The sequence below is a fragment of the Tachypleus tridentatus genome, chromosome 10 (assembly GCF_004210375.1).
Source record: "Tachypleus tridentatus isolate NWPU-2018 chromosome 10, ASM421037v1, whole genome shotgun sequence".
Lineage (NCBI taxonomy): Eukaryota > Metazoa > Arthropoda > Merostomata > Xiphosura > Limulidae > Tachypleus > Tachypleus tridentatus.
The window spans coordinates 30,000,908-30,013,202 of NC_134834.1; the positions used below are offsets into that span (position 1 = coordinate 30,000,908).

At 28.8% G+C, this 12,295-nt stretch overlaps 1 protein-coding gene across 12 annotated transcripts in view; it reads left to right on the top strand.

Moving 5' to 3' along the window:
- The window catches only part of Grip163 (gamma-tubulin complex component 6), a 61,768-nt gene that overhangs the window by 30,135 nt on the left and 19,338 nt on the right, over positions 1–12,295 (top strand). For all 12 annotated transcript variants that reach the window (XR_013015587.1, XM_076460525.1, XM_076460515.1 and 9 more), the window contains exons 9-19: positions 334–385; positions 2,608–2,756; positions 3,147–3,354; positions 4,046–4,205; positions 5,452–5,596; positions 5,841–5,916; positions 6,194–6,303; positions 6,686–6,777; positions 7,938–8,077; positions 9,126–9,360; positions 10,965–11,145. Coding sequence is in view for 11 of the 12 variants with exons in the window: in XM_076460525.1 (XP_076316640.1) it covers positions 334–385; positions 2,608–2,756; positions 3,147–3,354; positions 4,046–4,205; positions 5,452–5,596; positions 5,841–5,916; positions 6,194–6,303; positions 6,686–6,777; positions 7,938–8,077; positions 9,126–9,360; positions 10,965–11,145 (1,548 nt within the window). In the remaining variant the exon portion in view is untranslated. The remainder of the gene's footprint in view (positions 1–333; positions 386–2,607; positions 2,757–3,146; positions 3,355–4,045; positions 4,206–5,451; positions 5,597–5,840; positions 5,917–6,193; positions 6,304–6,685; positions 6,778–7,937; positions 8,078–9,125; positions 9,361–10,964; positions 11,146–12,295) is intronic.

Genomic DNA, 12,295 nt, shown 5'->3' on the forward strand with positions numbered 1-12,295 from the left:
CATTCTTCATTGTTGTATAGAATATCAATAGTTCTTTGCTAACAATTACATATTTTTTTACATTGTATGTATATTGTCGCAGACACGTTAAATTTGTTCAAAATCAGAAAATTTTGTATTTTAAGGACACAAAATATTCAAAAATGCACTCTTAAAAGCTGTACAGGTAATTGTTTAGGATGTTTAGTGATAAACATAAGGTTTACATTTCTGTAAGAAAATTACATTAAATTTAGTTGTGAAGCATTTTCAACAGTTGAGATTTTTAAATATCATGATAAAAGTAGTTTAACTATACACATGTATATATTGTAAATTATTTCATATTTTCAGATTACTAGAATTTAGATTACATGTATCAACAAATGAAGAAACTGAAACCAAGGTGAGTTCTTTTCTGAGTAAAAAAATACTGTTGTAAGATGTATTAGTTAGTTTAGTGAAATTATAGAATTGAATTTTAATTGTGTATATATGTTCTAAATGCAAAGTATATTTTACACAAAATAGCAGCATGCAGATATTAAGTATTTAATACTATATCATTTTAGAGGATTATTAATGAATAATGCTACAAAACAGTTCTAATAGTTGTTTCAGAAAACATAGATTTATCTTATAATGATCATTATCAGATCATGATCTGAGTGGTCCATTAACCTTCAAGCAACAGGAATGTTGTAGATAGCAGCATCAATTGATGATAGCTACTGTTTAAGGTTTAATATTTACTAAGGCCTGGCATGGCCAAGTGGTTAAGGCTCTTGACTTGTAATCCGAGGATCGTGGGTTTGAATCCCAGTCACACTAAACATGTTTGCCCTTTCAGCCATGGGAGCATTATACTGTGATGGTCAATCCCACTATTTGTTTGGTAAAAGAGTAACTCAAGAGTTGGCAGTTGGTGGTGATAACTAGCTGCCTTCCCTCTAGTCTTACATTGCTAAGTTAGGGACAGTTAGTACAGACAGCTCTTGTATAGCTTTGTGCGAAATTTACAAACAAACAAACAATATTTACTGTAATTTTGAACTGAGTAGTTGTATATTAACTGGATTAGGGAGATGTTTTTTAGTAAACTTTACAGGTATGTTATGCACAAAAAGTCAGAATTTTTCTAAAGTTTTTTTTACCAAAGATTTGTCTGTGAATTTAGTGAGTCAGTCTGAATGCAAGATGATTTTCATGCTAAGAATAAAAATACTTGTTTACAGATTGCAACTTTCATGTTCCAATTTGCATATCTTATAAAACTGTCCAAGTAAATTTCAAAACTTTTTTTCAAGAAAACTTTATATTTTATCAGTTTTAATTTCTCTGCCTTAACATAACTGTAACAAAATCAGTTATGTAAGGCAAATTAAAATGTTAAAAGTACAAAATAAATCTGAATTAACTTTTTCTCTCTGTAGTGTCTGTGTATTGTAACCAATAATTACACACTTTTTACCCTTAATAGACATTTTTTAAACCTGAATTCATTGAGTTTTACCACTTTACAGCTGCACTTAGACCCTCTCAGAGTATGTTGAATGTCATTTATCAAAGTGGAAAAGCTTTCTATAAACAAACAATCACATTACACATTGTATAATTGATAGCATGTGCTATCAGATGTAATTAGTCGTTTCTTTTCATTTGAGTTTCTTTATTTGATCTAATCAGTTCATAAGTTTTGCATTTTAGTTACTTTTATAACAAGAACTTAAAAAAAAACGTTACTTAAACAACAAGAAGTTTAGTATTTTCATATGGACTTTTTTCCTTTTGAATTGTTTGCTATGAGATTAACAAAGTACCATAAGCCTAATTTTTTGTAATGATGTTGATGTTCTACAGTACAGTTATTTTGTAATTCAAGAATCAAGCTTAAAATATTATTACTAACATATAACATAATGTCCTGAAACAACTATAACTTAACTGACTTTTGAACTAAGGGATAAATTGGTTACCTGATCGAACCAAATATCAAAATGGCATTCAGTTACACTGAAGTTAGATGTTTCCAAACCTGTCACTTGAGTGAACTAGCCTCAGAAGGAGCCTTGTCAAACAGGCTATTCTCTTTCTACTAGTCATAAATAATCCAGTAGTAAATGTCAGAGTTGTTGATATTTTTTAAAGACAGGGTGTGGCATGTGGATGTAATTTCTTTTTCTTATCGTGTTTAAATGTGAATTTGGTGTAAATTAGAGTGCTTGGTAATTCAGCAATTGATTTCTGAATTTCACCCCATAACACATTTATCAATCTTTGTCTTACACCTCAGTTCTTGCAATGATTATTTCAAATTTGAAACTAAATTTAAGAAATGATGAAAATTATTTCTTTTTGAGAATTTTTTGAATGTAAATTTGATTGTTTCTGTGAGTTTTGCGTATGTTTATCTTTCTCTTTAAGTAAAACTCTTTACTGATATATTTAACTAATAATAAAAAAATAAGTTTCTTGCTTATTTTGATAACACCTGAATAGTAGTCATACAAGTTTTTAGATACTGTTTTATTTTGATTTACAGACTTATTAAATGCTCGTAGTTACTTTTTATGTCCCTTTCTTGCATATCATATCTTTCAGTTTTAAAATGAGCTGAACACATTATAGGTGATAGAAACCCCCTCTGAAGATGAAGGATTTATTGAACTTGAGACTCCTGTTAGCAGTTTATCATCAAGTGCCGGAGTGGAGGATATTTGGCAGGCTGCACTTAAAAGTTCTCCATCTTCAGTAATCACCTGGGAAACCATAGGATGGTGTATATTCAATTACTTTAAATACTTTTAAATAATTGCTAAATAATTTGGTGTGTAATCCTGGTTTCTTGGCTCCATCTTTTATTTGCAACTACAATGTAAAGTCCATTAACTGAAACACATTAAAATAATAAAGAAATAGATTTTAAACAGGAATTTTCTTTGCAAAATATTCTCCTTGTCAAAATGATGATAAAATATTTTTGTAATATTTTTTTTCTTCTGTACTCTGAAACTAGTTACATCTATTTTTTACAAATTTAGGCCCTCAGTAAAAAAAAATATTTATTTTGATTCCCACCACTCCTTCCTTTTAAAGTTTGAAAATTATCTGACTTTTATGTATATTTTGGTATTTGTGTTACCAGTTGGTGATTGTATATGTTCCAGCTATTCCTCAGTGGTGGAAAAACCTTTCCTTACAGAAGCTGGTGGCAAAGCTACTGACATGCTTTACCAGACTCTTATGCGTGAATTATGTCTTTTAAATCCATCACTCAAACCACCTCCTCCAATTCTTATATCACAACAAAAATTGATAAAAGACATATTTTATCTCTTAATTGGAATACCATCAAAGACTTTTCAGCTTTCTAAGGTAAGCAAACATTGAAAGTTGTTTATTTCAAGTGTTTGTGGTTTTTCAGGGAATTAGCTACTCATCTGTATGAAATAAATACAAGTGATGAGTGTCTGAAAAAGTGATAAGAGAACTTTAACATGATTTTTATTCACCATGTGTAAGTCACCAACTACATATTTATTGTAAATAAACTACTGTGTTTTACCAGTTAACACCTTGCTTTACACACATCTAAATTGTATGTAGAAAAGAAATATCTTCACAAGTACATTTAATTTTTTTTAAGAGTATAAAAAAGTTAGGATATTATACTCATAGTATTTTTACTGTGATCAGTTAAATTGTTATCATGTTTTTTTGTTTGTTTTTGACTTGTCAACTGTAATAGTTTCAGTTCTGCTGGCTATTACTTTCTTAAAAAACAAAACAAAAATGGCTTGGGATAGTACTACATTGCATATTTAGATAAACTAATATTTCCAGATGTGGAAAAAAAATTATAAATAGATTATAGTCTTAACACATTGATTCTATTCAGTGTTTGTATATGTGCTTATGTAACATTACAAGAAACTGTAATGAATATGATAGGGTTAACTGAAAATGTATTATTTTGGGAGCATCAAATTGTGAGGAATATTGTCTTGACCAAACAAAAAAGTTAGTGGTAATTAAACGTTCCTTTTCTTTGTTTCCAATTATTTAGAGTACAGTTTCCTTCACATTACAAGAAGGTTTATATATAGAAGGGCTGACTCCTGATAGTCTTAGTAAAATGTTAGCAAGCTTTCTAACAAGTGGAGCAAATTATCTTCGTTTAGAAAGATTTGCTATAGAATCAGCTTTGAACTTGCATCATCCAGGAGGTGAGTTTTAAAGAAATAGTAACCAGAGATCTTGAGATCTAATTCATATAACATTTATGCAAGTTTAAAATATCTACATAATTAGTAATTCTGTTTATAAAAGTGTAACTTCAGTTTGCAACTACACTGGATCTAAAGATTTTGTCTAAGGTAGGCTTATACCTTTTTATGGTATTCAAGACAGAATAGTCCAATGCACGTACCCAGGAAAACAAAAATGATGAAGATATATGTTTTTTTACTCTTCTGATATTTTAAGGTTCACTGATTTCCTACAGTTAAGAGCAGCCTTGCAAATAACTGGAGGTTTGAACAAGAATAGGTTTGTGAAATTAAAACTGAAAACTAAACTGAGTTACAAAAGACGATGTGAATACAATAAATTACGTTTTATTTATAATAAAAACAAGTCAATAATAAGCAAATTCTCAAAGTGTTGGGCACCATTCTGAGTGTTTCTGAATGCAATCTTGAAAAATTTAATCTCCAGGTATTATAAACTTGAACAGAACAAAGTTGCTAGAGAACTGAAAACAGATCCTCACCAAAATTATCCAAGAGAAACTTAAACAAAAGTGGGACATTTGCTTTGAATGAGTTTAACTGCTCAATAAAATATGGTCATTACTACACAAGGCACTTTTTTTACGAGTTTCCGGGTGTGTGTATTTTAAAAACTTTGGCAGATTAATTAGTTTTTTTCTAAGCTACAAGAGTAAGGATAATGTTATATCCCCCAGTGCCACACTGTTTAAAATGTTGGGAACTGAAAGAGCACATCTCAGTTCCAAAGTGAAAAACTAATGCACAATTGAAATGAAGTTAAAAGAAAAGATGTAAAAATTTGCTTAAAGACACATTAAAAAACAACAACTTGTATACACATTGTAACTGTTAAATAAATAGAGTTGTATTTGCTGTTTTTTTGAATGAGTTGTACTGTAGTGTTTCCAGAATGTTATTATATAATATTATTATATTATTTTTAGATAATGTAATTAAGAATTTTCAAATCTTTATTTTACAACATAGATACTTAATATCTAGTACTGCATTCTATTTATCTTTAATTAAGCCTTTTTGAATAACATTGCTTTTATAAAGTGACTGGTGAAGTATTACAGAGTTTTTTGTTGATGTTGCATGGTTTTTGTTTAAATTATGTTGGTAGTCAGTAGTTCTGAAGGAATACTGTATTGTTTTTATGAATATTGACGTGACATCGTGGAGTTTTGTTTGGTTTAAGGATTAGTACTACAGGCTTTTAAAGGAGGGCTTCGGCAATACTTGCAGTGTTATAGAGCCTCAGTGTTAGCTGTTTGTGAAGAACAAGAAAAGATGCTATTACTTCAGTTAAATCATGTTACTAAAGGTTTACAACAACAGCTGAGGTGAGACTCTTTTTAAGTTTACATATAGTTAGGTTTTATTAAGTCAATAGCATATTTCTGTCCATTGTTAAAATAATTTGTGAAAGCTCCTCGTAAAACCATCATTGTATAAGTACTATTTAATGAAGCCTTTTATCTTTATGATTTATACAGTTCGGTTGTATATCTTGTCTTTTATTGTATATTGATTCTAAATTATAGAAGTAATTTGTAATGTAAATTTTTTTTTGATTCTTTTTCATAGTTTTTTAGCTTCCTTGTGTAATTGTAATTCAGATAGAAGAGGAGAGCCATCTAGTGGGGAAATGCAATTTCCAGTTGTAAGTAGATTTGAAATTCAGAAAATTTAAGGTAATAGGATGAGCATCTTGTGTACAGAATTACACTAACAGAAAGTAACAAAAAAGAAATAGTTCCTTAACTTGTGATGACAAGAAATCCACTTGAAATGTATTTAAAGATTCCACTTTACACAACTAAATGGATAAATGTTATAAATGTTAGATGTAAATGGTTTGTTTTGTGACTATATGTAAAACTTTGGAGATCACTAAGTGGTTAATCAAAATAGAGAAAATTTATATATTTCTTTTTCAGGGTGCTGATTTAATATCCCAGTTATATAAAGAAACCATAAGGAACTGGGGACAAGAGTGCTTTTTAATTCTTGTGTTTCTTTTAAAGTGTGCCTGTGAGCCATATCTGAGGTGAGATTTGTGCATACATCATTTGAATTAGTGACTCCTCTAGAAAATATTTGGGATTTATAATAATGGGAAAAAAAAAAAGAGATTGTGTTGGTATTTATGACCATTATATTCACATATTTGGATTTCATTCTTAAGTGTTTTCAGATGCAAATATTTGGTACTGGAAAATAAATTTTCAGATGATTTTTACAATCCTTTTATTTAAAGTATGATAATAAATTAATAGTAAGTGTACATTTATATTTGTGCCGTAATGACTCAGTGGTAAATCTGAATGCTTATAACGTCAATGATTAGATTTCTGTACCTGTGATAGGCCTAGTACAGATGTCCCATTATGTAAGAAAAATAGGTATGTTTTATGAGTTATTTATTCTAGGTTTCTAGAAGAGTGGATATTTGAAGGAAATTGTAATGATCCATATGGAGAATTTCATATCCAAGTAGATGACCAGTTTCTTATAGCCAGAGGCAAGTATTTCATTTATTTACATGAAATTTGTTAAAGTTAAATTTTTATCTAGCTTTAGAAGGAAATTCTAGAATATTTTTTGTTTTAAAAACCTTTTGAATAGTTCAACCTGGAGTTGGAAGTTAACTACAACTATTTAATTATTTTCATGAGTATTTTTTGCTATATTTGCAGCTCTTTCAATTATACCTAGAACAAATTCCAGTTTAAAAATATTTTTGTAGTGTGAAGTATATTAAATATTATGTAAATGTTTTATTATTAAAATCATTAAATAATGTTCTGAGTGTATTACTTAAGTACTTTTGCTTCTGTTCTTATTTGTATTTGTAATAGTCTTAATAAAATCTGTCTTTAAACATTCTTGAAATGCCTGTACACTAGCTTCCTTTTGTTTTGTTTTTGTAATGGGTTTATCGAAATATTTCTACAAATGTTAACAAGACACTGTAGCTTTAATGTTACATGTAACTAATAGGGTTAATAAACTATGCATCTACTGAATGATGCTTACAATAGCTGGTGTATGTTATTTTAAACTAACATTATCCCTAGAGTTCTAGGTTAGAGACACCTGATAGGGAGAAACAAGGGAGTACAACTCTGTTAGAAACTTTGTTCAGCTATTCAGGAAATGGTCGATTTTTCAGTCAATGAGGCCAATATAAAGCCTGGAAAACTATTTGTTATTCTTTATTTACAAGTGTTAAATGTTAAAACATTTAAATGTAATGAATCATTTATGTATAGCAAAACTATTACAGAGGCTGTCTTTGTATATGTACTTGTAGATAGGTAAGGGTAAAAAACTTGGTCTATTTATTAATGACATATCATTGCCTGTGTATCTACAAATTTAATAATTTAGTGTCATAATTTCAGTGATTCATAAATATACTGTAAAGTATACAATGTTAGGCCAATCACTTACAAAAAATGTCTTAACTAGCTTATCTAATCATTATGATAAAACTCCTTGCATCTCAAATATTTTATGGAATGTTACACATTAGAGCACTAAACCATAATATTTTTACAAAGCTGTTTTTGAGTTTAAAAATGTTTGAATATTTTTTCTCATTTGATTGTAAACTTTTGGCTTTCCTTATTCAAATGTGATTGAGAGAATATCCTTACTGGAATAATTTTTGTTAAACAGATTATACGTATTGGAGTAATGGCCACAGCTTACTTTATAGCAGTGAAGAGAACAACTTTCCTGTGTTTTTACATAGTGTGGCAAAAGATATTTTTTTGTGTGGAAAATCACTAAATCTTCTCAAGCATTGCTGCCCTGAAGTAAGAAAATTTATTTGTGTAATCATTGAAACAATTTTCTCTAATTTAAAGCTACTATAAAAAGAAATGCAGCTATATATGTGTATGTAAACCTTCTCTTGCTTGTTTATTGCAAGTAAAAATAAAGTTGTTGTGACTTTGATTTACTTAAAGTTTGTTTGAAGAAATGTCTGAAGTGTGATTGCATAATTGTGTATTTTAAATATTTAAGGTAAAAATGTAGTAATGTTATTATGGTACTTGCATTGTAAAGTTATCTAAACCAGGAAAGCATTCAAAAGTATTTTTAACACATAAAGTATTTACAGTATTATTCCATCTAGTTTTTGAATGCCATCTTAAATAATGCACACAAAATTAAACTCTTAATTGTTTGTGATGTTAAACACTGTAACATACCACCAAAAGAAGGAAGAAAAGGTTACTAATTAATTGGTGCATTTGTACTTTGTTTTGTGATGTAAATGTTTTGTACTTTTGGTTGTTTAAATTGTTTTTGAATAATGTTGGTAAGTGCTTTGCACAGCAGATTTTTGATTTAATAAATAGATAAATAGAATGTAATCAGAAAGGTACTGTAAACTGTTGCTTTCATTCATTAAGAATTCACAGTGAAGTAAATTTTTTTCCTAGTGTTTTTCTAAAGATATAATGAAAGTATGGGCTGAGGGTAATTTACATTATTAGAGGTAATTAATTTTATGATATTAATAAATATCACTTGTGTGGCAGGATTTGACATTAGTAATAGTAAATCTTGCGTATTTAGGATTGAGATTACCTTTGCAGACTGTAACAAGGAGAATGGTAGAGGTAATTGTGAATTATAGGTATGGATAGTACAGCATTTAACAAATGAATTTTGTTACGAATAACTGAATAAGATGTTTTACTTGTACTGTGAGTCTGTTATGACTTTGGTAAAATTGTACAGCTTTGGTTTTCAAATAATCAGTTATTAAATTCTGCTTGGGGAAGTAATTTTTAATAATGTTTTTATAGACATTGAAATGACTGTTTTATGTTTTATTTTTATCCTTTTCTTAAGCACTTCTTATGGCAAAGCAGAAAGAAAAATTTACAATTACTTCTGACATTTAGCGAAGAGAAAGTTTCTCAGATAAGAAAAGAAAGTCAGGGCTATCATTCCAATATGCTTGAGAAAGCCAAACATAAACAATCTTCTCTTACACAACTAACCAAGACTGAAGAGGAGAAAAAGGAGGTTAAGTCAACACAACGGAGTGGTCAAGAGAGAGCAGCCTTCATTGCAGAAATCCAGAGTAGGTTAACTGACCAGCTATGTAATTTGAGTGAAGAAATTGTAATTTCAATTGCAGGTTTATTTTACGTTTAGTAAAAATGTTGAAGCTTATTTTTGTTTGTTTCACAAAATTTCTGAAATGCAAAGATATGTTTAAACTGTGCCTAGTCTTAATTATACTTTAAATCTGTTTTCTGTTTATCAATACAGTTAACTCTCTCCTCTCTTTCTGTATAGGATAATGCTGAAGATTAAAATTGTTAAAGAAAATGGGAAAATAATTACCATTCAGTCAAGATTGTAATGCAGCATAATATTTCACAAACTTCCTCTTTATTATTTAAAAGGTATAACAACAGAAGTTTTTAAACCTGGAAACCAGAGTTGAATGATTAATGAAAATTATAGAATTTCACTGAAACAAAATTGCACCTTCAAAATTCACCTACTGTTTACTTATTTCATCAGTCTTGAAGTATTTTTTTAATCACCAATTTTTATTAAAAGCTATTGTCATTAAGAAAATTAATTATAGACTCTATAACAGACTTAAATAGCACTTTTGGGTCTTTTCACTGTATTCTTGGCCAGGATGTGTAAAACATAGTGCAGACATTCTGGTATATGTATCTCAGGACAGCTGGTATGGGTATTTAACACTTTTACTAATAAAGCAGAGAACAACTTTTCTACCTTCTTAGGTCATCTTCATGTTAACAAAGGTCAAAATGTTGTTCTCTGCTTTATTAGTAAAAGTGTTTATAATCATACCAGCTGTTCTGAGATACATTTTTTATTCAAGTGGGTTTCTTCTTGTCACAAATTCTGGCAAATGTTCAACTCTTTTGACTGTGTATAGGTTGAAAGATATTTCATACTAATAAATATGCATTTTTCTTGATATTTTTAGGCCAAGTAGATAATGTGTGTTAAACGACCAAAAAATATTTATTAATTAATATTTATTCACCACTTAAAACTATAACACTAGTAATGCTAGGCCTATTTCTAGTCACATTTAATACACAAACATAATACCTGAAGCACTACTTGCTACAACCCAGCAACATGAAACTTCTGAATTTAACTCTTTTTCTGTTATAAAAACAAATAATAGTATGAAAACAAGCCTTTCTAACAAACAAACATGAATATTAAGCATTCATCATAAACACCATAGATGGCCTAAGAATGATCAGGTTGTAGTTTTCTTCTAATCAATGATGTATACTGTTGAGCATTTCCACATAAAAAGCATGAAAGCATTCTCAACAGAGTTACAAAGGAAATAAGTCTTTTCTAGTTTGTGATGTTTTTAAAACCTCTTGAAAAAGTGTGTGAATTACAAGCTTTTAATAAAATTATTTTTTTAAACTTGAGGTCTTTAACTATGTAATGTTGTTAAGAGATCATTTAATGTAAACTAAGTTAATTAATGAAAAACAGTTTAGCATTTATGAATATAACATTATTTTCATATAATTTTTCACAATGTTTTTTGTAGTTGTTGTTTAGAAAACAATATTATATTTTAAATGTAAAGTTTTTAATTTTACTTATTTAAGCATATGTTGGTATATGTCACATAAATTAGAGTTGTACTGAGTTTTATGTATTTTTTAGAAAAAATAATTGACAAAAAGAATGTCGAAGCTCAGAAAAAGAAACAGCTATTTAATGACTTAAAAAATCAAATTGAAGAAAAGGTTGCTCGGAGAGAACGACAAAAAGAAGATGATGCGGCATATCAAAGAAAGATTGAAGAGGAAGCAATAAAGATAGCCGAAATGGAAGATCAGTTGAAGTGTGTATTATTTTTACTTAGCGTCAGAAGTATGTAATAGGTATCTTGATATTGTTAAATCAAATACCTCCAAAAATGTTTTTGTATTTTAAAATATTTGTATTCTTCTTTTTATATTCTTATTTTCATCTCAAACTATTAGTTGTATAGGTATCATAAACTAGTCTACTTCTTTCTATTAGTTTACTTCTTAATTACTATAAGTTCAATTATATCCTTCAAGAAAGGTGGGTTGCCAATCTTAGCAGAATAAAAGTAGCTAAACTACATAATAAGGTTGTGGACTTCTTTTATATGGTTCACAGACTGTTGAATTTGTATTAGAAAAGTACAATTGTTGATTATCTCCATGAATTTTTGTTTAACATCTTATTTTATCATTACAAATACACTTGAGTTAGAATTTATGGAAACGAAAAACTTTAATGTTACCTTAGAAAATACCATTTACAGTTTTTTGTGAGTAGGATTACTTCAGAATGTGATTACATATATCTCTGTAGACGTATGACACTAAATGTTTACTTCAGAATGTGATTACATATATCTCTGTAGACGTATGACACTAAATGTTTTACACATAAGACTTTTCTCTAATTATGATGTATGTTTAGAGATGAAATTTTGTACTTGATTTCTCCAATATTAGATTTGTTAGAAAGAGTAACAGGAACTGAATGAGTGTTTTTGGTGACTCAGTTGTTTTTTCTTGTTATGACAAAAGTGGATTTATAATTTGTTTTTTTTCTTTTCAAACAGTTTTTAACTCTTATGTGCTCAGGAAAAACTTAGAAAAACTAGATGTGAGAATGTAATCTTCAGGTTGAACTTCATAAAGCAGCTAGAAAGTTAACGTTTCTTAAACATTAGTGCTGTTTGTAGAATTACACAATCTTTCACATAAATGAGCACGTGAAGGATATGTTAGAAACTTTTATGGTGGTTTGATAAAATGAATATTTTGTACAATGCTTATTTATGATATATGCAGTGAGTACATTTTGTTACTTCAAACCTGAATAATAAAGCTTCTGTACAAAAGGGTTTTATTTTAATTTTATAAACATAGGTTTTGTACTATTAGAAAGTGACACTTGAATAATTAAATTTTATTTAGAATTAACTGTTCATGAAAAAATACTGGTACTTC